A 26,762-nucleotide genomic window follows, 5' to 3' on the forward strand; every position below is an offset into this window, starting at 1 on the left:
GCATTCAGCTGCAAGGCCAGCTTCAGACTGAACCGTCTCAGCATGAGTGGGAGCAGTCTCAGCGAGCGAGCCGGCTGGCATGCTTAAGCAAGAGATTGGCTGAGTGAGAACCCTGAAATAATAAGTACTGTCATTCTCAGAGAGGGCAAGAAATTGTGATCTATGGACTCAGTGCCACTCAGCAAATGATCTCAAGTGTTGTGATACCATCAAAGCTCCTTTGATCACAGGTAGCTGGAATTGTGATAGCAGTTTGGTCTTGCTTGGATGTAATCAGGCTTTTTGCTGCACTCTTCCATTTATTCTGTAACAGAAACTGAGACACAGGGCCAAAAGACACTGCATTATGGTTTGTGTTGAATAGGCATTGACTACCACTTCCATTCCACAAAATATGAGTTCCAGGATTTGCGCAAGGCCCATGCAAGGTTGGAACAGAAACCACTCTCCCCCACACTCCCACCATGCTCGACATTTCACGCATGCTTTCTGGTAGACCAAATAATGCACCAAACATACCACACATCAGCTGCATCCTGTTACCTGACCCATTGAAGTCCTCCTGTGAGTTCCCACACCAGTACCCTAAAGACCACTTGAAGTACCAGTATCCAAGCTGGTGGCTAAAGCCATTGGGTTGAGTGAAGAGGTATCTTTGTCTGCACTCAGCTGCTGATTGCTCAGTTTGGACTTCCTAGCAATATGAGGAAAGAAAGTTGAGGTTTCTGGTGATCAGGGTGGGGCCTGTTGGGTATGATGCACACGTGGCAGTTGCGAGTTCACATGATCTGGCTGTTGTAAACCAGAGAAGGAAGATTTGAATCAATGTTGAGAATCTCCGGAGCAGTGTTGGCCATAGGTTCTGTGATGTTGGTTCTGTTTAGGGCCAGCATCTGTTCCTCGCATGTTTAATTTGCTGATTCTGCTTTTGATCCCTTGTAGTTGATTACCCAATGATGTGCCAAATGCTGGTGCACCAAGAGCTGTGTATGGTACTGGGTATTGTACAATATGTTTGGATGATGTCCCTGACACAGTTGAACAGCTGGCAGCATGTGGAAGCCACAAGAACTGGATGTTAGACTTGTGCAAGTGGCAAATGTGTGAGGGTGCCGCAGGACATTAAAGTGTTTGCTCTGAGTCCCGATTGAAAGAGATTGTGAGTGAGTGATGAGTATATGGTGAACTGGGCATTCGGTGAGAAATGCCATCTGGAGATGCATTTGCAAATAATATCTGTGTGTCTGAAATCTTTGAACTTGTTGTGGTGCTGCATCCTTGCTTCCTGCCCCCATGAGAGGAGGGGATAATGTTGCGTCAGAGTCTAGATGCCCATTTTTGTGAATGCTCAGCTGTAACTACCAGCAAGCGAGGAAGACCTCTGCAGTGAGTTTAGGCACTGATTCCAATTTCAAAAAAAAAATTTCAGAGGTGCCAGTTAGCTTTAATGAGTGCTGGTAAAGTTGAACTGGTGCTAGCCATCGACAGATCTGGCCCATGATACTGCACCAAAAAAAATGATGGTAATCACTGAAATGGTAATAGTGATAAGGGAACATACATTTTTGAATGATACCGACACTAAGTCAAACAGGCACCAGTTAATCGCATATCATACTCACGACACTGTTTGAACATCATCCAATGTTGCCCCTGATGTCTTTGGAGGAAAAGAGGAGAAAATTGATGAGAAAATAAAATGTTGTTCATCACAACAGTGAAATAAATGCACCTTTCACCTTAACATAGCATCAATGAGTTACTCTCTGTTTCTCAGTTGTGTGGATCATATTTGCATCCTATGCCAGACATTATCAGTAGGTCCAGTGCCTTTTTCCCCAACTGGGGAAAATGATATTCCGATCAAGATGTTATTCTGCTGAAGGTTGAGTATTTCAACCCAACCCATCATAACGTCCTTCCTTGAATAATAATCCTGATGCTTTGTGTTTCTATTTTTAATGGAATTTTCAAAAACTTTGCAAAGGGATACCTTGTTAGTGGTCCTGCCTGAACTAGAGCAGAGTACACAAGATCTGTCGGCTGCTTCATTATGGAGAGCCATTGCATGAGTGTTTGAAACATTTTTCTGGTTGAGGCTGAAGCTTATGGATCAACAGTGGATCTTCACAGTCTGCCTTTTACCATATGACCACTCTCAAAGCACTAGGAGTGGGTAACCTGCTTATCTAGTTCACCGTCAAATGTTCCTCAATGAGATAAACTAAACATGATATAAAGTCAGAAATAAGTGTTCATCTGAAAAGAATTATTTCCCCTCTTCCTACAGAGTTGCCCCTTGAAAAATGTGCAAAGTATTGATCTATGAAAGAATTCACAGTGCAGGTTTACAACAATCTTTTAAGATGAGTGACTTGGCATTCAGAAAGTTGCAGTGTAGTGATATCTCCCAAAGTAATAGTCCCCTTTTGTTGTTAGGCAGGAGTTTGAAGTGGAACTGATTTGAGCCCTAAGAGAATTACAGTTGACTTTATAATTTGGTTCATTGTACTTGCAGGCCTGACCTCTTTGAGTGGAAGGATGTTGCAAAATTACAGTCAGCGAATGAGAGACTGGATCATGCTTTCAATGTGGCCAAACAGCATCTTGGCATTGAAAAACTGCTGGATCCTGAAGGTTGGTACAAAGTCTCAGACCCTTTTGGAAACACAATCAGATATGAGTTCATTGAAATCAGACAGAATATTACATTATTCATTTCCAGAAAAGCTGCAGTATATCATAAGTTTAAGATCTGTAATATAGATTTAACATTTCTTTTTCATTTCACTGCATTTATATGGGTTACTACAAAATGCAAGTTACTCATTTCAGAAGAAAAACTTGTATTTTGTCGAGTTTACTGAACAGTTGAGTGAATCAATGTAGCGTGCAGGGGGGGCGTGAGGGGACACCGTAGACCAGAAATATATCTTGTTTAATTCCCAATCAGAGCGGCAGTTAGTCACCTTAAGACAGGAAGAGGTGATAGAATTGTGGTTACTCTTGGCCTGAGAAATGAAAAATTGGCAACAACTAAAGTCAGTGCCTATGAGTAAATAGACTTGGTTAGATCAGTTCAATAACCATGGACCATTGCCTTGTTCCGATACAAGTGCGTGTATGTTGGATATCTATTCTGAAAGGTTGGTGGTCTTTCTCATGTAATTTAGTTTTGTTGGTAAGATTGACTGCTTGCTGCATGAGACGTCTTGATGATCTTTGCCTTGTAAAGGAACTTGAGGGAAAAATTATCCACCAAAGACATGCCACATGACCAAACAAGAACCATTGACTATTTGGCCCATTGTGCGTATGCCAGCTCATTGAAAGCAGGACAAAATCAAATCGTCAGGAAGTGACACTAACATTGCTTGTAAAAAGCTCAGAGCTGCTTTTAGTATCTTTTGTTTTGGTCTGATCTGATCTTGGAAGTGCCTGAGTTGATTGAGAAGCAAGCAAATATTATAGAGATGAAGTTTGGTCTGAAATCTTTCCAATCAAGGCAGTGACATTAGTAACATTCAGCACTGATTTGAATGAAAGGGCATCAACCTGAAGAGCCAATGTATGTATTCAGAAAGACACGGGAGAAGCTGCAACACATTTCTGGGAGAAGCCACTATCTTGTACTCATGATCCTAGATATAGCTTCTCTGCTTGGCTTCTGAGCCTGGAGATCTGTGGTCCAGTTTCTGTGCTATCTTTTTGAAGGTCTAAATGTTGGGTCAGTGATTAAAGCACATCAAGTGAATGGAGCTTTACATGCCAAGTCAAAAAAAAGTAAAGGTATGCCTTTCTTGTTCTTAATGACGTGTTCTCATGCACCAGCAAGCAGTCCTGCTCGTGCTGAGGGAAAGCAATAAACTGTACCCTATCTTATGCTGCCAGACCTTGAAAAATTGAATTGAAGGTCTCTCATCGCACCCTCCAATGAAATATAATTTGCTTGAGCTAAATGTCGATCTGTAGAAATGAAGCTCTTCACATCCTGCCATCCTTGCCTCTATCAATGTGCAAGTTTAGGTTGGACCTTCTGGTGCAAAATATGCGGAATGTTCAATTCCCTCCCTCCTCCCTCTTTCCCCAACCCCAACAACACACAGTCCATTTTCTCGACATGAACCAACATCCCTGTTTTTCCCCCCTTTTGACTCATGCTGTAATCTTATGTTGGAGAAGTTTAGAATTGGGGTGGAATCCGTCCATAAATATATATTTACTCATAAAGTAATTAAAAACAAATACATGTTTGCCTCCAGCTTGATTGGAAATTGCTGAGTGCGTGACGAGCAGTGCCAAGCTGAAATTTTCAAGATATGTGGGAAGAATGCATTTGGAACATTGAACAGGAGAGTACAGGAACAGCCTTCAGACTACCACGTCTGCACTGACAACAATGCCAATGTAAACTAATCAGATCTACCTGCACGTGGTCAGTTTCCCTCCATTGCCTACCTCTTCATGTGTCTGTCCAAATGCCTGTTAAATGATGCCTATTATGCCTTATTCTATGACCTTCCTGGCAGTATATTACAGGCACCTACCACTCTCTGTGTGGGGAAAAAAACATAAAACTTGCCTTGCAACTCCTTTAAGCGTCCTACCTCCTCATCTTAAACCTATGCTCCCTAGTATTTGACATTTCCTCTCTGGGACTAATTACCCTCTCTATGCATCTCATAAATTTTAAATACTATTGTCAGGTTAACCTGAGCCTCAGCCTCCAGTGCTCCAGGGAAAAGAATCCAAGTTTGTCCAACTTCTCCTAACAGCTAATACTCTCTAATCCAGACAACATCCTGGTGAACCTCTTTTGCAACTGCTCCAAAGACTCCATATCCTTCCTGTAATGTGGTGACGAGAACTGTGCACTATATTCCATATGTAGCCTAACTAAATTTTTCTACAGCTGCAACATGACTTCCCTACTTTTATATTCAACACCATGACCGATGAAGGCAAGCATGCCATATGTCACCTTTACCACCCTATCCACTTATATTTGCCACTTTCAGGGAGCTCTGGATTTGCACCCCAAAATCCCCCATACGTCAATTCTCCTTAGAGTTCTGACACCGAGTGTGTACTTTGTTCTTGCACTTGTCTTGATTAAATTCCATTTGAGTTCTTTTTTTCACCAACATTTCCAACTGATTTATATCCTGTTTTATCCTTTGACAACATTCCTTGCTATTTGCAATTCCACAATCTTTGTGACAATTTGCATGACATGGCAACAAATGAAATCCCTCGAATGAATTGTTAGCTTTGAAAGCTAACTGTGTTGACTGATGATTTGAACAGTACAATCGTGTTGGGCACCAAATGGTTGCACCAGGGTATATGGACAATAATGATCGTAAATAATATTGTACAAAAGAGAAATACCGCAAATATTGGGAATCCAAAATTAGAAAAAAAAAGCTGGAAATACTTCACAAGTCAGACAGCATGTGAAGAGGAAAACAGAGTTAATGTTTCAAGTTAATGACTTTACATCAGCATATTACATAGTGATCCTATCACAATAATGATCAATAGATAAGAGATGGCTGATTTTATGACTGAATGATGCATGCATTCTGGACAATTGGAATTTTAAAAACAATTTAAACTGGAAGGGGGAGCATTTAATTTCAAAGGTCCCTGTGGAAATAACATGAGAAACAGTTTATATGAATGGAAGGAGCGTAATATTGAATTTAGTAAGTTAAGTCAACAGGAAACATTTGAAATCAGACGATCATTACACAAACAGGAGGCTGCCATTTGGCCCATTGTCTTTGTAGCTTGCAGAACAACCCTGCAGTTACATTCCTTTGCTATTTGTCTTTAGCCCTATGAATTATTTTCCTTGAACTGCTTGTCCAGTTCCCTGATTGAATCTGTTTTGATTGCACTGACAGGCAGTGAGTTCCAGATCATGCTCACGCTCTACCTAAAGAAGTATTTCCTTCACATACTCCTGCATCTTCTGCTCATCCCTTTGACTCTTTGTCCACTGGCTCTTGTATTGTCTGTAAACTTTGTAATCTGCATTTTTGTTCAAACCATATCACAAACAACAGAGTCCCCGGCACTGATCCTTGCATAACACCACTGGTCGCAGGTCTCCAGTCATTCAGTAGTTACCCCTGCAGTTTACTCCTCCCCATCCCGCTGGTCCTGCTATCAACAGTGACCCTGGCCTTCAACATCCTGGCAGTCACCATTGACCAGAGACTCAACTGAATCAGTTGTATAAAAGCTGTGGTGACGAACAGGGCAGAAACTGAGTATTCTTTCGCAAGGGGCTCATTTCCTGAGAGCCGACAAGGCATGCCAGGAATGGGATGGAATACTTCACCAGCCTGGGTGCGTGCAGCTTAAACAGCATTCAAGAAATTGATACCAAAGAGTATAGAGCAGTCCACTTGTTCAATCCCCTGTTGCCAATCCATTATGTTTATTCTCTCCAGCATTGCCACACAGTGGCCGAAGTGTGCGTCATCTCCAAAATGCACAAACATGCTCTGACAAGATCTTCCAAACTTGTGACCTCTACCACCAAGAAGGTCAAAGGCTACAGGTCTATGGGGCTCCCACCACCTACATGTTCCCCCTCAAGGCACACATCATCCAGACTTCATAATATATCACCAATCTTTAACCATCACTGGGTCCAAATCCGGGAACTCCCTCACCAACAGCACTGTGAGTGCACTTTCACCAGAATCATTGTAGGAGTTCAGGAGGGCAGCTCACTTCACTGCCACCTTCCCAAGGGCAGTTATAGGATCGCGAGCAGCACCACACCCCAAAATATGAATTTTTTTAAAAAGCTGAAATTGTGAAGTGACCGGATTTCAGATGCGCTAACTTGAAGTGAAAGAAATGCTGAGTCCAATACTTGGTCCAACTCTCAACATGTTTTTACTTTACTGCTGATCAGATGTTTCCACCTTAGTCACCTTTTATCATGTCATTTTCTATCTCTGGTTTTGCATGTGCATATTTGGTTACCTTGCACGAAAGAATAGTTCTAAAAGCATTGCACTTTTTGAAAGTGTGACCTTGTGGCAATACAAGGTGGACAACCATTCTCAAGTCATGGGCATCAGTGTAAATGTGGCTAAATGCAGCAAATTGATTCTCGTTCCCAAATATAACTAACATTTTTAAACTGCACATGTAGGTATCAGATAAGGGTCAGGAGGATGTTCTTGATAGTATAGTGATTAGTGATCGATTTTGTTTGTGAAATGATTTTTAAGATGAAAAAACATGAAGCGAGAGAGTACTGTACCTTCCCTGTTTCTCAGAAGGGCCCAAGCAATTCATGCACAAATAATTGTTTGAATTGCATTTGCTCTAATTATTCAGACAAATAGAGCTACAAATCTGCATGTTGCAAGGCTTCGCTAATGGTATTGAGATAACCAATGAATCTGATTTTGTTAACGTTGACTGAGAGTCAAAGTTAGCACAGGGAGTGAGGAGAGCACTTTGATTTCCTTCATGTTTATGCAACCTGTGACATCTGATGGAATCAGTTGCAAAAGGTCTCAGTTTACCAACTTATCCTAAGGACCTCCTCTTCTGACATGTTGACTAGCCCTCTGTCACTGTGGTGCTACAATTACAGCCCAGATTCCATCAACAGTAATATCTACATTACCAAGGAGAATGCAGGTTGGAGTGTGCATGATTGTGATGCCTATACAGAATGCTTTTGCAAATCTGTATACCTTTCCATTTTACATTCATGTCACAGAGGGTGAAAAAAACTGCAACCACAAAAGATTATTCTCCTAACAGAAATTTACATTTTCCAAATGTTGAAATATTTATGTGTGCTTTCTCCAGTGGAGTGCTGATGCGTCTCCCTATGATGATTCATAAAATATATTATTACATACTCATGAGAATCATCAAATATTTATTCTTGCCATGATTGAGTGACTTGCTTCATTGAGTGAGGCTTAAACTCTTATTTTGACCTTAATAGAGCCTCGTGGGAGCAAATTATTTAAGATTTATAGACGTTTGTTTTTATACCCCTGTTCCGTGATATTTTATAATTCATTTAGGACGTGGCAGCCTGCTCAACAACTAGAATCACCTTAAACATTCTGCTGTGTGTCAGTGAAACTCCTGACAGACAATTAATAGTGTTGCACTTTTTGGAGACATAACTGAATAGTGTGGCTCATTCAGTGTAGACTTCCATTGCGTTCTGTCACAGATATGTTGTGGCATGTTGTTATTTTCTAATGCAGTGAACCACTTCAGGCTATTTTTAATGGTTGTTATCCTCAAACGGCCTTGTCCTGGGGCCCATAGAAATTTTGACCTTTACGTTTTTGTTTTCAAACTGTGTAAACTTAATTTCTCTCTCTTTCTTTTTCAATCTTTTTATTAGTTTTCAAATTAATACAGATTGATATATAGCATCAATATTTATACATGTAATACAAAGAGATCAGGATAACAATCATTGTATAGATTTAATTTCTAAATTTTTAAACTTAATTTCTCAGTTTGATAATTCTTGATATTGCTTTGAGGTGTTCTTGGTGAATGGAATGACACTATTCTATAATGTTTTTGTCATCAGTCAGTGTGATACTGCCACAATCTGTGCTAAGCCTGTGTCATCCATTTATTTATTTTCTTCCCTGTGTTCCAAGGTATCTTTTCTCATCTGCTGTTTGAACCAGCTCACTCTCTTAGATCAACTTGGTAACTCTCTACACTTGACCTCTTCTTTTGCCTTTCCTTCTATGGCCATATAGAGACTTTGAAAATCTAAATTTGCTTCCCCCAACTGCCACTAACTAATCTACCTGGTGTTTTCTTCAAATGTTACACAGGTAACATGTTGGAATCTGTGTACAGTGATTTTCTTTGTGAGCTAGAAATCCAAAGCATGAACTCGGGATATGAAATCAAATTCAAGTGGTCAGTGATATCACCGCTAATTGATTTGGCCAAATTGTGATGGACCTAAGTTTCAGCTTGGTATGGTAGATCACAAGCTGTCATGAATGCCTGTGGCATTATTTATAAGGCTGATTCTGCACAGCCCGTGTGGAGATGGTCTTGTCTTGTGTTCACATTATGAGTACTTTTTGGTACTGGTATTGGTTTATTATTGTCACTTGTACCGAGGTACAGTGAAAAACTTGTCTTGCAAACCAATCGTACAGGTCAATTCATTACACAGTGCAGTTACATTGAGTTAGTACAGAGTGCATAGATGTAGTACAGGTAAAAACAATAACAGTACAGAGTAAAGTATCACAGCTGCAGAGGAAGTGCAGTGCAATAAGGTGCAAGGTCACAACAAGGTAGATCGTGAGGTCATAGTCCATTCATTGTATTAGGGAACCGTTCAATAGTCTTATCACAGTGGGGTAGAAGCTGTCCTTAAGTCTGGTGGTACGTGCCCTCAGGCACCTGTATCTTCTACCCGATGGAAGAGGAGAGAAGAGAGAATGTCCCGGGTGGGTGGGGTCTTTGATTATGCTGGCTGCTTCACCAAGACAAGAGGTAAAGACAGAGTCCAAGGAGGGGAGGCTGGTGTCCGTGATGCACTGGGCTGTGTCCACAACTCTCTGCAGTTTCTTGCGGTCCTGGGCAGAGCAGTTGTCGTTCCAAGCTGTGATACATCCAGATAGGATGCTTTCTATGGTGCATCAGTAAAAGTTGGTGAGAGTCAAAGGGGACAAACCAAATTTCTTTAGCCTCCCGAGGAAGTAGAGGCACTGGTGAGCTTTATTGGCCATGGCATCTACGTGACTTGAGCAGGACAGGCTGTTGGTGATGTTCACTCCCAGGAACTTGAAGTTCTCAACCCTCTCGACCTCAACACCATTGATGTAGACAGGTGCACATACACCACCCCCTCTCCTGAAGTCAATGACCAGCTCTTTTGTTTTGTTGACATTGAGGGAAAAGTTGTTTTCATGACATCATTCCACTAATTTCTCTATCTCCTTCCTGTACTCCGGCTTATCACTGTTTGAGATACGTTCTACAACGGTGGTATCATCTGCAAACTTGTAGATGGAGTTAGAGCAGAATCTGGCCACACAGTCATGAGTGTATAGGGAGTAGAGTAGAGGGCTGAGGACGCAGCCTTGTGGGGCACCAGTGTTGAGAATAATTGTGCCAGAGGTATTGCTGCCTATCCTTACTGATTGCAGTCTGCTGGTCAGAAAGTCAAGGATCCAGTTACAGAGGGAGGTGTTGAGTCCTAGGTCTTGGAGTTTGGTGACAAGCTTGCTTGGGATTATTGTATTGAAGGCAGAGCTGTAGTCAATAAACAATAGTCTAACATAGGTGTCTTTACTGTCCAGGTGCCCCAGAGCTGAGTGTAAGACCAGGGAGATGGCATCCACTGTAGACCTGTTCCAACGATAGGCGAATTGCAATGGGTCCAGGTTGTCTGGGAGGCTGGAGTTGATGCTTGCCATGACCAACCTTTCAAAGCACTTCATGATGGTGGATGTCAGAGCCACTGGTCGGTAGTCATTGAGGCAAGTTGCCTTGCTTTTCTTTGGTACCGGGATGATAGTGGTCTTCTTAAAGCAGGTGGGAACCTGAGATTGAAGCAGGGAGAGGTTAAATATGTCCGCAAATACTTCTGCCAGCTGATCAGCACAAAATCTGAGCACACGGCCAGGGACGCCATCTCCATGTTCACTCTCCGGAAGACTGATGTTACGTCCTCCACTGTGATCACAGGTTCAGCTGCATTGGAGGCTGTCAGGGTGGATGGTGACAATCCACTTCCCTTCTGTTCAAAATGCGCGTAGAATGCATTAAGTTCATCAGGAAGGGATGTGCTGTTGTTAACTATGCAGCCTGACTTCGTCTTGTAGCCTGTTATGGCACTTAAGCCCTGCCATAACTGACGGCTGGTCAGGGACTCTATTTTGAGTCGGTATTGCCTCTTGGCATCCCTGATAGCTTTTCGAAGGTCATACCTCGATTTCTTGTACAGATCAGGATCACCAGATTTGTGTGCAGCAGTTCTCTCCTTCAGCAGAGAGTGGAGCTCCCGGTTCATCCATGGTTTCCTGTTTGGGAACGCCCATATTGTCTTCTTTGGTACACAGTCCTCCACACACTTGCTGATAAAGTCTGTGATGGTGGTGGCATACTCATGTTTTTGCCGCTACCACCATGCTATATGGGGTAGATTTGGTACATACACCTCTCTGAAGCTGGAGGAGTAATCCTGGTTCAATAAGGAGTGAGAGAAGCATGCAAGATGGGGCATAAGTTTGTTCCTGTAAGTGATTCAGCTTTCTGTCATAGGAAAAGGCGAGATCTTGCTTGTGCTGCCCATACTTGATAGGAACACAAAAAAAACAAAGGAATCAACTAATTTCTTCCGACTGCCTAGTCTTCACGGTTTCCAGTGACCTGCCAGACTACCCATTTCTCACCTTGCAATCTACTCCTCTGTCAAATTCCCATAAGTATCCAGACCCCTAAAATACTTAGCTGTTCTCAATCATTCTTACTGCTAAGCAAGTTTAAATTTTACCATTCCAAATGGTCAGACATAAATTTTCATAAATACTCACTGCCCTGTCACATTCCGTTCCATTAAACATTCCTCTTTCTCCCTTAAGTGCTCTGAATGCCAATTTACCTCCTCTGCCCCCCTCCCTATTCCCAATTAAGAATTGTTCCCTCAAAGCTGCTTGCTCCTCCCACTGTTCTGATGCAACATACTTTCTGGGAGACGTTGAACACTACATGCCTCTTTACACTTGCAATTTAGGCTTGAATACTTTAATTCTCCTTTCACACTGAGCCTGGTCACCCTTCAATTCATTTTTCTCTCAGTCCTCTGCAGTGCCTTAAAAGCAGCTTTTATGTCTTCATTAGACTGTCCTGCATCCTCGGCCCTTGAGCATTGCTTGTCAACTTCACAAGCGTCAAACCTATGTTCATCATGTTCACACTGGCTCTCAAGGTATTGTACCTTGTTAGGCTCTCTTTCCTCAGTTTTCTCTTTCTCTCCTCTCCAGTTCCTTAAGAAGTCAGTTTACAGCTGCTTCCCTACCTCCCAATGATTCATGCAGCTCAATCTTTGTTGACTCGTTTTTTTAAACTTGTCTTTGATATGCTAATAACCAGAAGGCTTTAATTAATCCTGGCTGACATCTGGACTCCCGTGTGCACTGGTAGTCTCATTCACCAGATGATCCCATCTATGATGACTGGCATTCACCTCTGTGAGAGGCAACTTCCCTGTCACATGTTATGTGACCAGTTCATCCTTCATCTATTCAGTCCCTGGTCAGACACCGACACTATAAGAAACTGATTTTAACTGCCGGTCAATCCAATAGATTTCAGGCTTCATGCATGTAGAATAAACAACTTGAGGCACAGACTATAGAAATTAAAATTGCTTTTTTAAAATCATCACAGAATTGCATAAAGAGATAGATGTACAGAATTTATAAGTTTTTACCACTTAGATCAACCAGAAATTAAAAATAAGGACAAAACTATCCCAAAGCCTCAAGCCGTTAATCTCGCTGCAAATGATCGTCTGTGGAAAAACTTAAGTGATTCTGAGCGAAAATACTCAAGCACTTGGAACCAGCAGAATATCAGTTAGCTGTGACCAGGGCGTTGGTCTTGAATTGGCAATTGACCAAAGCTGTCCTGCTCCTCAACTGATGAGTCTCAGATGCTGTTACTCAGCAACTCGTATACATTGTAAAATTAATTGGTCCCATTACAGCACTTTTCCACTTGGCAAGAGCTCATTGTTGAAATGGTTTTATTTTCTTTTGGTTCTTCAGTGCATGCCTCCCAAGGCTGAATCATCTGATGAAAGAATCTGCCTGGGTTCTCGCCAAAGCTAACTCTCACTTTCTTATCTATGAAAAACAACTGGTGAAGTACAGCAGCAGTCAGCAAAATTAATTTTAAAATCCTGCTTGCTGCTTCAGTGCATGCTGGTCCAAAAAATGCAGTCAAGTTTTGTGATTGGTCAAATTATAGCAAATTATTTTGCAGACAATACTGATCTGTTCATAAGACTCTTCCCAAGTTGGTACCAAGTTTGTTCATTCCTCCTATAAACTGTATTCGGTCATTTTTCAGGGTAGCTGTTGTTATTTTTGAATGCAAATAGGTTGGCAGCAAGTCTCAGTTATCGGCCAGCCTCACTGGCATCTCACTCTGAAGGTAACTGTGTTGGGTAGTAGTCAGAGTACAACAGAAGTACCTGCATGCCACCCAGCCAAATAATTAGGGATAATTTCCTTCCATCGAGTGCTGGTGTTGGTCAATTGGTGTTGGTGTTCTTGGTTAATTTGAGTGATAAATCATTGAGGTCAGATCATTAGTCCTTGTGGCACTATGTGGAAATGCATAATTGACTCAATTGCCAGACCTATCAGAAGTAGTTCACAGCTGATGATCTTGATTTAAAAAAATATATCCTTCTGCTGCATGTGAGCATTGCAGTGGAAAATCAACAAGTCACTGAATCTCTCAAAATCCCACCAATACTCTAGTTCCAGTGCATTTTATATATACTTCCACAGATTTCTATGGACCATCACAGAATTTACTTAAGCAATTAAAAAGCTTTTTGCACTGAACAAGGTTTCTAATAAGCCTTCAGTTCAACTGCTTGCAACTTAATTGACCTTGATTTTCTAAGCAGGTGGTCTTGTGGATTGGTGTGTCATCTAAAACAATGCAGTCATTGACAGTACTACTTTATTTTGGTTAGCATTACAAAGCAACAGCATTACAGAAGACTTTTGGCATAGATAATTAGAGATGTAACCCAAGTAGTCAGCGACCCCTTAACTGTTGTTTCTTTAAGTCTGTGAGTGAAGTAAATTTGCAGGAAAGCACAGTATGAATTTTCAAGACATTACAGAAGATTACATATCAGAATATTTCTTGTTCCAGTGGGATGAGCCATTCCTTTCCTTGACAATGCGATCATCAATTAATTTCTGCTCAGATTTAGAACTGAAACCTTATTGCCTGATGTGCTTTAATTTACCTCTGAAATTTGAATGAAATAGTACAGGGTTTCTTACAAAATTAATCAACTATCCTCTCTTCGGAAACAGTTCTGAAGATGAAAGTGACACCAGAAAGGTGGAAAACAGTCCCAACCTATCCAGTCTCTCCCTATAACTGAAACCCTCCAGTCCCAGCAACATCCCTGTGAATCTTTTCTGCCCCCTCTCCAGCTGAATCACATCCTTCCTATAGTATGGTGACCAGAACTGCACACAGTACTCTAATTGCGGTCTTGGCAATGTCTTGTACAGTTATAATGTGATGTCCCAGCTCTTGTACTCAGTGCCCCCGAACAATGAAGGAAAACGTGCCATATGTCTTTTTTTTAAACTACCGTCTAACTGTGTTGCCACTCTCAGGGAACTATGAAGTTGTAGCCCAAGATCTTGCTGTTCAATAGTACTTCCTTGGGACGTGCCATTTACTGTGTATGTCCTGGCCTGTTTTAACTTCTCAAGATGCATAATTTTGCACTTCTGAGTTAATTTCTTCAGCCATTCCTTTGCCCACTTTCCCAAATGATCTAGATCCTGTGTAGCCTTAGACAACCTTCTTCACTATCTACAGGACCACTAATTTTGTTGTCATATGCAAACTTACCAATGCCATCTACCTTCTCATCATGATTGTTAATGTATATGACAAACAAGAGTGGACCAACACCGATCGCTGTGGCACATCACTAGTGACAGGCCTCCAATCTGAAAAACAAGTCTGCACTACTGTCCTCTCACTCCAAACACCAAGCCAATTTTGTATCCAATTTGCGATCTCACCCTGGATCTCATGTGATCAAACCTTCTGGACCACCCTGTCATTGCATGACCTTGTCAAACGCCTTGCAGATGTCCATGTAGACAGTGGCTACTACTCTGCCCTTGTCAATTTATGAGACACAATTTCCCACGCATAAAGCCATGCTGACCATTCTAATTGGTCCTTGCCTTTCCAAATGCAGATAGATCGAGTCCCTCAGAATCCCCTCCAGTAACTTTCCAACCACTGATGTTAGGCTCACTGTCCTATAGTTCCCTGGCTTATCCTTGCAGCCTTCCTTAAATGAAGGCACAACATTAGCCACTCTCCAGTCTTCCAGTACCTCGCCTGTGGCTAATGAAGATACAAAAATCTCTGCCAGGGTCCCAGCAATTCCCTTACTTCCCACAACATCTTGGGACCATCCATGGTCGGGCTCCAGGGACATATCCATCTTTATGTGCTTCAAGACCGAGAACACATCCCCTTTCGATATGTTTCAGGATATCACTGTTCTCGTCCCTGAACTCCCTGGCTTCCATGACGTTCTCAATGATAAATACAGATGAGAAGTGTTCACTTAAGACCTCCCATGACTGAATACATAGACAACCACATTGATTCTCTTTCTTGTCACCCTTTTGCTCCTAATATACTTATGGAACCTTTCAGAATTCTCCTTTACCTAATCTGTCAAGGATATCTCGTGTCCCCTTTTTATCCTGATTTTCCTCTTCAGTGCACTCCTACATCCTTTATACTTATCAAAGGATTTGCTTGATCCCATCTGCCTACACCCGACATATGCCTCTTTCTTTTTCCTGACCAGAGCCTCAATATCCCTTATCAACTAGGGTTCCCTAATCCTGCCAGCCTTGCCCTCACTCTAACAGGAACGTGCTGGTGCTGAACTCTCCCCATCTAACTTTTAAAAGCTTCCCACTTGCGAGAGACCCCTTTACTGAGCACAGCCGCTCCCAATCAACCTTTGAAAGTTCCTGTCTCATGCCATCAAAATTAACCTTGCCCCAATTTAGGATTTTAACTTGTGAATCAGTCGTATTTTCTTCCATAACTATTATAAAGCTAATAGAATTATGGCCAATGATCAAGTTAAAAGCATGAATATACTTTGGAAAGGAGAAAAGTGAAAGTTTACCTTTCAAATGAAGCTTGTGATCCTATTTCAATTAGTGGGCTTGCATGAGCCACCATTGGCTGGTTTAAATCTGAGGGGTCAGATATGAAGTGTTTCCTACTTTGCTCAGCAACTGAAGGAAATGCTCAAGTACTGAATCCATGGACAGAGCAAGAGGTCAGGTGTGCTTGCATTAAACTCCAGCACTTTTCCTGAGTTCTGCACTGCAGTGTGAGGTTGCAGAAATCTGAAACACTTTGCAGCTTGCTGGCCATTCAATACGGATCTGCCAGCTATCCTTAAGTGTGTTCTGGGCTATTGTTTCTGGCCAGTGACCTTTCATCAGGTAGAAGATCACCGACCTGAAATATTAACTCTTTCTCTCTCTATTGCTGTGGTCTGACCTGCTGAATATTTCCAGCATTTACTATTTTCCACCAGTAGCAGTATTTTGCATGTAGATCCAGATCACTGTGTTATTCCTTGCAAGACCACAGCTTGAGCTTTCACATTGTCCTCATAAGGTGTAGTGGTGTCTGACCTTCAAGGGAATAGTCAAGACATCTTGCATAGATATAAGAGCACCAATTGAAGCAATGATCAAGGAGAACAAAAAAAGTCAGCTGCTTTGGAGCTTGAGGCCAAAGCTGCAACTGACGTCCATAAACCTATCATTGTGCACATCTAATTTAACTCTGTTGTGGCCAGTAATTTTGAACATGTTTCTTCTGAAGTCTCTGCTATTTTTAGTTTGCTCTGTATTTTTCTGAAGTTTTTGGTGAGTTTGTTTGATTTGTTTTTCCCAGACTCCCTGAAATGTTTGAGATTGTCTGATCTACAGATGTGAGTGGTTTTGCTTTTGATCTTACATTGCCTTCAGCTTTCTATGTGAGAATTTATCATATATGAATCCGAGGAGTCAAGTTCATCACGTAATGAAGAATACGATTTTGTTTCTCTCCGTCGGTAATTTCTACTGAAGAGATGTATTTTATAAAAGTCATGTCATAAAGGTATTTCCATGGAAGCTAAATGACTTTTTCTCCTCTTCTTTGAAAGTTAGGATTTTGACCAGAAGGTGATTCCAAATCAGACTTCCTAGTTCATTGCCTTTCTCCTGTGATGTGTTCAATGTTATTATGATCTATATCCAGTAATGTTTATCTCAAATCCTACAAAACTCACTTGCTGTCTGAACAAGTTTATTGAATTCAAGATGAAACTATGCAGACTTGGGTCAAGAACTTCATTCTTTTTCCTAGTTAGTTGATCTTAATACACAATAAAATTAAAATATTATAAATGAGTGGGAGTGGCCCATACAGTCTCTCAGTCTTTCAGCGAGATCATAAATAATCCTTGACCTTTACAAAACCAACTGATCCTTGTGTCCTTCAATTTTCTGTAGAGTCCAAAAATACGTTAAAATCAGGTTTGAATGAATACTTGCAAGCTGAGGGCATTCACAGATTTTTTGAGTGGAGGATTTCTAAGGTTCATTGCTCTGAAGTATAAAAATATCTCATCTCAGTGCTGACCTCATATTGGAAGACAATGTTTCCTTACTCTTAATTTGTTAATTTATTGAGATTGAGTATCCAACTTTCAAAATATGATAAGAATCTTAACAGTGTATCTGTTCAACCTTTTTCCTCAGTAGAACTTCCACGGCTTCCTACGTAGAACAATTAGCGATGGATGATAAATGCCAAGTTCATGACCCCAAACCCCAAATAATGCAAACAAAAATCTTCACGTGGGACTGTGGGAGCTTTGCTTTCAAGAAACCACATTTGTATTTCAGGATTGAAAGTGCATAAACAAATAATTAAACCATGGGCACCAGATGAAGTATTGTAAGTTGAAAGAAACAAAAGTAAATTGCTGCTTCACTTGGAAAATGTGTTCGGACCATAGATAGCAGGAAATGAGGAAACAAAAAACACATTTGTTGCCCCTCCTGCAGTTGCAAGAGAAAACATTTGTTGCCTCTCTTCTAAGGCAACTATATCCTTGCCTAGATCTGGAGACTGAAATTATGTGCTCTACTCCTGATGTGGGCTTGGTCAAGCCCTGAGCAATTGCATAAGGACTTCTTTTCCAGTCCCTTGGAAGAAAGAGCAACATCTGAATTGCTTGCTCTATCTGCATGACAGCTTTCTATGTTTTGTATATGATACCCAAATCCTTCTGTGCACCAACAGTTGATTGTTCTTACCATTCTTTGCACTAAAGTGAGTCAATTCATGAGTTCATAGAGTTCACAACACAGAAATGGGCTTTTCGGCCCAACTCGTCCATGTCAACCAAGATGCTTTCCTGCAGTAATCTTATTTGCCTGCTTATGACCCATATCCCTCTAAACCTTTCCTATCTGTGCATCTGTCCAAACATCATTCCAGCATTGTAATTGTACCTGCCTCTACACCTCATCTTGCAGCTTGTTCCATAAACCCACCACCTTTGTATGGAAAATGTTGCCAAACAGATCCCCTTTAAATTTTTCCCCACTCGCCTTCAACCCATTACCTCCACTATCTTGGGAAAAAGTCTATGACTACCCTATCTATGCCCCTCATGATTTTATAAACCTCCTTCAGGTCACCCCTCAGCTTCCTTTGCTCCAGGGAAAAACAGTTCCAGCCTATCCAATCTCTCCTTTTAAGTCAAGCCCTCCAGTTTGGGCAATGTTCCTGTGAATATTTTCTGCACCCTCTCTAGCTTAGTCATATTCCTTATAGTGTGGTGACCAGAAATGCACACAATAATCCAAGTGCATCCTAACCAATGATTTGTACAACTGCTACACGATGTCTCAACTCCTATACTCAATGCCTCTGCCGCTGAAGTCAAGCATACCATATGTTTTCTTCACCATCCTGTCTGCCTGCGTTGCTACTTTCAGGGAAATCTCATAGAAATGGTGAATGTGTAGTTACTGGATTGTTGTGACCCCTAACAATAAGTGCTCACCGAAAAAAAAACTATTCAGCTTATTCCGATTCCCTGGCACTTGAACCACAGCTCAAAAATTACAGAGAGTCAAGTACTCATGCAAGTACTCCCATTTCAAGTTTTGGACCCTTTCCACCTTGAGCGTTTTTGTCCTGAACTCTCCTGTCATCCCATCATTTATGTTTAGATTAACTCCATGCTTTCCATTTATTGACTTCTCTACTGTGAGAAGTATTTGCAGTTTAACCAGGAATTAATCGTGGACAGTCCTTGTTTTTAAGTATTACTGTACATTTCCTGAAATTGAGCCATATTCTTAATGGAGAAATTGATACCTGTTTATTCTGTTCAAATACGCACTAATGGCCAGTGATGGATTCGATTTGATTGTGGCAAAATAGCATTAGGCTGAAAAACTGCTGTAAACATCAGTTGTGAAATCATGAGTGTGCAGATATCATCAACTACCTCAAGCTTATAAATTCCTCAGGCACCACCATGGCACCATTCCTAGAGCTCCGAAGACCAGCTCCATCCCTTGAAACTGTCCAGTTATGTGACTCAGAAGCACCCCAATAACACTGCCTGAGATTTGGGAGAGGGAGGTGGAGAAATGAGTTCCAATCTTAAACTAGAATAAATCTTGTACAGTGCTTAAGAAATACATAGTTGAATATTTGAAGAGGCCACATTAATGTTTGTTTACACGACTCTTAACCTTGATTTGTGATAAGTTTTGTTCATAATACATTAAGTGCAGAAGCTACTTTTGCATTTTACTGTGGAATGTGTTGTCTTGGAACCTGGTCTTTTACCAGGATGTGAGAAGTGCATTGGGACTGATTAGATGACTTTTTCACAGAGCTGCAAAACGGACTCCTCCTTACCAATATCACCGCATGGTTTCATAATGACACCACCACATGCAATGAATTCCATCTGCTTACATGTTCAGGGTGAGAATAACATTTCTCAACTCTCTTCCAATTCCATTGCTCAAATACCATTTGGAATAATTTTTGCAGTTTTGTGATTTTTGTACATTTATGACTATATTTATCGGTAACTTTCACAGTGAAATTATATTTTGTTGACAAAAGCATTTTAAGTCACTAAGGTTAGTTATGGCGCTGTACCTTTCAAAAAAAGTTGCTGTTTCCATATAATTGAAGTGCTTCCATTGTTTAAGGCAATTTCTAACTGTCAGTTACTGCTGTTTTTTCAGAAAATACTGTCAGGGGATATAGCTATATTTTCATTAAAGACCTGCAAGTTGTTTCAACTCCTAAATGGCATGGAATGAAAAGTCTTGGAGCAGTGGAGTCACCTGGCAAAGCTGTTGTGTGAAGGAGAAAGCAAACCTTCATTGTGACCACTCAGTTACAATAGGCATCCTGCTTTTTTCAGTCTCTTCTGTATGCATCACCACGTTGTTGTTTAATGTTTCATCCATGAAATTTGTCAATTAATTATGCATGGATTCAAAAGGAAGTAAGTTAATGTTCAGACAAACCAACAGGTGGTGCTACAAGCACATGGCTTCAGATTGCATATTTTATGGAAGGTTGACTATTTACTTGTGCATTGAGCTGTCGCGTTACAAATGAATGGAACAACCCAGTGATTGAATATATTGTTAAGACTTAGATACGTTACTACCTCTACCCTGTGCTTAGATTCCAGTAGATATAGGAGAGGTGAGCATTTCAATGTATCTCTTGTAAGTTAAGTTCACACCCAGGAATGGGTATTTCTTTCAAAGGTGTATCATGTCTTCATTGGCACAGTTGACACTTTTGATGCAATTCTTGTTCCCCTTAAACTGTATTGTATTTTTATTGTGACAGATAAATAACTAGTTCTGAGCAAACATTTGCTCAGGCTGACTATGGAGAGTGCTGAATACTTCCAGCATTTGTTTTTGTTTCAGATTTCCAGTGTGAATATGGAAATTGATGTTAATAGTGTGTATAATTTAGTGTATTTAATTTCTGAATGTGTAGTTTTACAGGTATTTTGATGTTGTATTTACAGAAATTGCAGGGTGTGTAGTTCAAAACATATAATTTCTGCATCTTTCCATGTAAAAGTTACAAGGAAATATTTGGGAAAATTCTACTTGAATGATTAGCCAGCACCAGATATTTCAGACCAAGAAGACATTGGCTTGGTTTGGCACTGGCATTCAGGAGTTAAAAGGACACAAGGAAAGTATCATCAACAACAAATAACAACTTCATCATTTAGTGTCTTCTATATTTAAAAAGACAGCTCATCAGAGAAAATAATCACCTCATAAATAATAGCAGTAATTAAAAAAAACTGAGCCAAAGAGAGGTAATAAAAACTGGTACAAAGGTGTGAGCGTTGTGGAGGAGAGTGAAGTGGATAGCAGGAAAAGTTTAGGAAAGGAACCAAAAGCATGTGTTAATGCAGACTGCTGTAGCCCCTTCCCTGGTTGGTGTAAGAAAGAAGTGGACAGGATGCACAAGTCCAGAATATGAGGATTAATGACCTGGAGAGCAGGTGTCAGAGGCTACTGCAATAGGGGGAGTATGTTGTCATGAAGAGTTAAAAACCCAAAGTGAGAGTTGTTTTTGATGTGAAGTATTCAGGTGCAAGGCTTAGTTGATGGTTTCCATTTATCGAGAAGATAGTGGTTGACCTCTTGACCTATTGCAGTCTTTGTGCTGAAGGTAATCTCGCAGTGGAGAATTGCAGGATTTTGACTCAGCAATAATGAGGAAATGATGCTGCGTTTCCATGTTAAGATGGCTTAGAGGGCCACTTACAGGTGGCAGTGTCCTTGGTGCCTGCCTTTGTCCCTTTTGGATGTTAGAGAAGGTGGGTTTGGGAGGTACTATTGAAGAAGCCGTGGCAGCTTTCTGTAACAATGCTACACCAGTGCTGGAGGAAGTAAATATTTACGAAGGTTGCTGTGTTGTTCAGCAAGAGATTGTTTTATTACTGATGCTGCTGTGTTTCTTGAGTGTTGTTAAAAACTGTACTCCATCATGCTCCTAGCTTGTGTTTTGTTAAGTGGTGGAAAAGTTTTGTGGAATTGAGGAAATCACCACAGATCGCTAGCCACAGTAGTTAAATGGCCAGTTCCGTTGAGTTTCTGCTCAGTGGTGATCTGCAGTATGTTGGTGGTGGTGGTGCGTGGGGTGGGGTAATCTTAGCAGTGCTCGTGCCATTGAATGTAAAGTGGAGGTGACCAAACTAGTCCTTGTTGCAGGTGGCCACTTTGTGGCATGGATGTTAGTTGCCACTAATTAACTCATATCGGAATGTTGTTGAGATCTTGCTGCACGTGAGCATGGACTGCACAATCATTGATGAGCAGACCTGCTTCTGATGTAGGACAGATTGGACATTGATGAAGTAGCTGAGGACACTACCCTCAGGATGTTCAACAGTAATATCCTGCAATTTGGGAAGATTAACGTTCAGTAACCATAACCATCATCCTTTGTGTGAGCTATGCTTTCTGCCAGTGCACAATCTTCTCCTTGTATCCCATTACTTTCAGCTTTACTTGGTCTCCTCAATGGTCGAGAGCTGCCTCAATGCCACTCTTATCTCACCTCTGCAATTCAGCTCTTTGGTCCATGTTTTGAAATTCACAATACTTGCCAGGAAAACAATGGAACATTCGGATCTGAAGTTGACAAAAGTATGGATGATTTCAGCAACAGGGCTGAGTTAAGGTTGGAGCTGAGCATTGTTGTTGCCAAGGGATTAGCCTTTATGACAGTGAATGATGGAGTCCAAAACTCGATCCAGTGTTTAATGGAATGCTAAGCTCGCAAATTGTTGAAGGAGATGAAGTCAGTAGAGAGGGTACTGAGGTTGAGGGTGAAGTCAAATCCAACAGCTTATCTCAGACTACATGTTGAAGAAACTATCCAAAAACCACCAACGATTGATATGTTAATGAACAATGTCAAAAGCCACAGTGAAACATGCATTAAAAAATCTTCCAGTACCAAAATGAGAAATATTAATTTGCACAGGTTTAACAGTGACTTCTACAGTCCTGAGTATCTTAACTAATGTACACATTTGTGACTTGCAACAAGGACTACATAAAATGTAGCTATTGATGCAAGATTGGCATTTATTGCCACACCCTCTTGCCCTTGCTGTGGTGGTGAGTCACCTTCTAGGGCTGCCGCAAAACTTGTAGTAAAGTTTCTCCATTGTGCCATTATGTGGAGGCTTCCAAGACTTTTCCTAATTATTACCAAGTCAGGATGGTATATAATTTGGAAAATGTGCAACTCAAGGTGTTCTGCATCTGTTGGCATATTTGTCTAATTGGGAAGTAATGTTGAAGAGTCTTTAACAAGTAGCTGTGATGCCTCTTGGAGCAATTGCAGGTACAGTAGATCATTTTTGGAGGGAGTGAAGTTTAGGGTGTTGAGCAGGCCGTCAGTCAAGCTGGTTGCTTGGTATGGTGCTTCCTGGATCTGCACCCATCCAGGCAAGTTGAGAATGTTCAATCAAACTCCTGATTTGGGTTTTCTGTAAAAGCCTTGAGAATTCAGGGGTTGAATCACTAACTACAGTACACTCAATCTCTGCCCTACTCTTGTAACCAGTGGCTTAATGCATTTGGTGAAGTTAAGTTTCCAGAATGTGGAGACGTAACTTAATATTGACTGTCAGGATCACTCCCTCTGGTACTATAAACAAGGCACCTCAGAACAAACAATAATTGTTCATGATGGGTGAGTCTGTGGACATGGTTATTGTGTGAATATTTTTGTGGGTTAGCTCTCTCAGTTTTAGAGTCACAGAGCAATACACCACGGGTACAGGCCCTTCGGCCCAATGAGTCCATGCTCACTACAGTGCTCACCCAGCTAATCCTAATTTCCTGCGTTCGGCCACATCCCTCCAAGCCCTGCCCCTCCATGTATCCATCCAAGTGCTTGGATTTTGGCATGTCCCAAATGTTAATGTTGCAATTTTACAGTGTCTTGTCTTGAATATAGCTTGCTGTGTTGGAATATAGTGCCCAGCTGATATTGTGCAGCATTTTCAGTTTTATTCTTAAGTGATTTTCCATAGCATTTTTGACAATTGCTGGAGAGACTTGCAGGATTATTTCTGAGTTGACAACATTGTTTTTGGTTTGGCGTTGTAGGCTAAGTAGGGTAATGGTAACTGGCATCTTTCACCAAAGGACAGGTGGCTTCTCATGATAGTCTGGTGGTTTTTATTGTCATGAGATTCCAGATTGATTCAATTAATCAACTAAATTTGAATCCCTCATTTGCCAAGATTTGAAATCAACTTCTGTCGCATGATTGTTAGTCTTAGCCTCTAGATTACTAGCAACTTTATCTTCATGAGTTTCCATTGAAAACTGGGACAGCTTTTGAACATGTATCAAACACAAGGCACATTTCAATTGGATGTGAGTGACTGGCTGGTATAAGACATTGCCTCTCCAGTTGTGACCACCACAGTGTTTCTGGATCAATGCCTGCTTGCTGCAGTTGACTAACACTGCTCTGGCAGGAAGTTTGCATGCACACCAGGACATGAAGTATAATCAGCTGGGCTCCTCTTCAACAGCTTCATCTTCCTGCACTACCGCTGAAAGCACTGACGGCTCACAATGGGTTTTTTCCTCGAAACGCCATCCTTGCAAAAGAGATCAAACTGTGCTGGGAGGAACCCGAATGAAATGAACTGAATTGCCAGCCCCTTCAAGTTTAGCAGCATTCATGATGACTAAATTGTCTGTGCGTAAAGACCATCTCCTCATCTTGATATTGAGAACATTTTCATCTTGCACAATTTGGATTTGGAAGATTTCTCAACTCCAGTGCTTTTGTTGTCATCTTAACAAAAGAAATCACTAGGACATTGTGATTCTACCAGTATACTGCAAAGGTACTCTGAGGGCTGGTAATCTCGACGTAGTCAACAACAGAAGAGTGGATAGGATTAAATTAAATGTGAAAGAACCCATAAATTGGTAAACAGCAACATGGGTGGTAGGTTACCTGAGTGAACCCCTGAGCAACAGAAAGATATAGCACCAGCAACAAACTTGGGTCAGGAGGACCAATTTTCATGACAGTCATAAAAGAAGTTCTGCAAATTGACTTTGTGATGATAATCCATGTAAAAATACAGAGCTCTGGATCTCTTCATTTCTTTTTTTTTACAATCCTGAATGGGATTGGAATTATGTATTTGTACCATATGAGTAATGGAACATTTATACCGAAAATGATGATGCTGATCAGAGATCAGGCCATAATTTATAGTAGTAAATTGATAAGAGTAACTTTTCCAAGAGCTCTCAATAAATGGATTTACTTATTAAAATTGCTATGCTTGTTTGTGGAGTTAGTCTTGATATCAAGGAGCTGATGATCAGCAGGTGCCTGATGTGTTAAATTAGGCTCATTAACCTCCAGCATCAATGTAAGTGAGGCTCCTGCTCCATTAAACAGCTGGTGAGTGAATCTGAGCAGCATGGCTTTCATGCATTTTGTATTCAGCTATACTGACTGCTACCAAGTGCTGCCAGGACCTGTGCTTCTGGGCCCCACCCACCAAAAAAATATCCAATAGACAAGTATCAATTAAAAGTTCTTTCACTTGTCACTTACACCAGTGATGCACAGAATATTATTTTACGACATTTACTCTTGTGCAAGTGTTTGTACGGTGAACTACATTTTGATTTGGTTCAGCAATGGGGTTCGTTGTTAGTGTCAGTGGATCCACAAGGTAGCAAGTCTTGGGAATAATATATCGAATGTGGGGAAGCTTGAGAAAGTGAATCGGAGCTTGTTTACCCTTTTGTGTGTACTGTGCAATTTATTCTGATGCTGTGTGAGCTGTTGGATTCCCTGCAGGACAATGTATGATCCTCGGTTCTGAATCAGCAGGTGAACCAATTATCAGTTGGTGATATTATGCAGTGTATATTATGAGATACTATTTAGAGACGTGGACTTGACAGGAGTGGAGGTTTTATTGAAAATTTGGAGAAAGCTGGAAAACGTTCAGATTCTGATGCATGAGTTTTAAGTTGTAAAATACTAAGTTCATGTGTGATACTGGTAACTCCATTTAGAAAAAAATATTTCCTTGAAAATGAGATAAATCAGTTCCTTTCTTGTTTCTCTATGTTGCTATAGTCCAAAAAAATTGTATCTTCAGTTTAACATGTTTCTCAAAGAAAAACCACTTTCTACTTGATAAGTAATAGATTTATTCAAAATCAATTGGGTAGGGAGGGTATGGTTGTCATATTGCTGAAGAGAGCTGTATATGAATGAGATCGCTGGCTTAAGAAGAATATTTGTGGTACAAAGACTTAATTATCAGCAGTGTTTAAATCTAAAAGATACGGCATGCAATAGAATGCACAAAGTATGTCATGATGTTATCTCAAAGTGCTGGAGGAACTCAGCAGATCAGGCCGCATCCATGGAGGGAAATAAACAGTCGACGTGTTGGGCCAAGACCCTACATCAGGACTGGAAAGGAAGAAGGCAGAAGTCAGAGTAAGAAGATGGGGGGAGGGGAGGAGCACACACAGGCAAGTGATAGGCGAGTTCAGGTGATAGGCAAGTCCAGGTGAGAGGGAAAGGCAGGTGGGTTGGGGAGGGGGAGAAGATGTAATAAGCTGAGAGGAGATAGGTAGAGGAGGCAAAGAGCTGAAGAAGGAGGAATCCTGTAGGAAAGGGCAGTGGAATAAAGGATGGGGGAGGGGAGGGGATGGGCAGGTCATCAAGGTGGGGAAAGGGAGCCATAGGAATAAGAGAAGACAAAGGGGGGAGGGGAAGATAAAGAAAGAAGTTAGAGAAATCAATGTTGT

At 41.1% G+C, this 26,762-nt stretch overlaps 1 protein-coding gene across 3 annotated transcripts in view; it reads left to right on the forward strand.

Moving 5' to 3' along the window:
• Positions 1–26,762, forward strand: part of dmd (dystrophin) — a 1,415,828-nt gene that overhangs the window by 445,655 nt on the left and 943,411 nt on the right. For all 3 annotated transcript variants that reach the window (XM_052015085.1, XM_052015086.1, XM_052015087.1), the window contains exon 7: positions 2,519–2,637. In XM_052015085.1, coding sequence (XP_051871045.1) covers positions 2,519–2,637 — 119 coding nt within the window. The remainder of the gene's footprint in view (positions 1–2,518; positions 2,638–26,762) is intronic.

This window comes from Pristis pectinata, chromosome 4 (assembly GCF_009764475.1).
Source record: "Pristis pectinata isolate sPriPec2 chromosome 4, sPriPec2.1.pri, whole genome shotgun sequence".
NCBI classification, from domain to species: Eukaryota; Metazoa; Chordata; class Chondrichthyes; order Rhinopristiformes; family Pristidae; genus Pristis; species Pristis pectinata.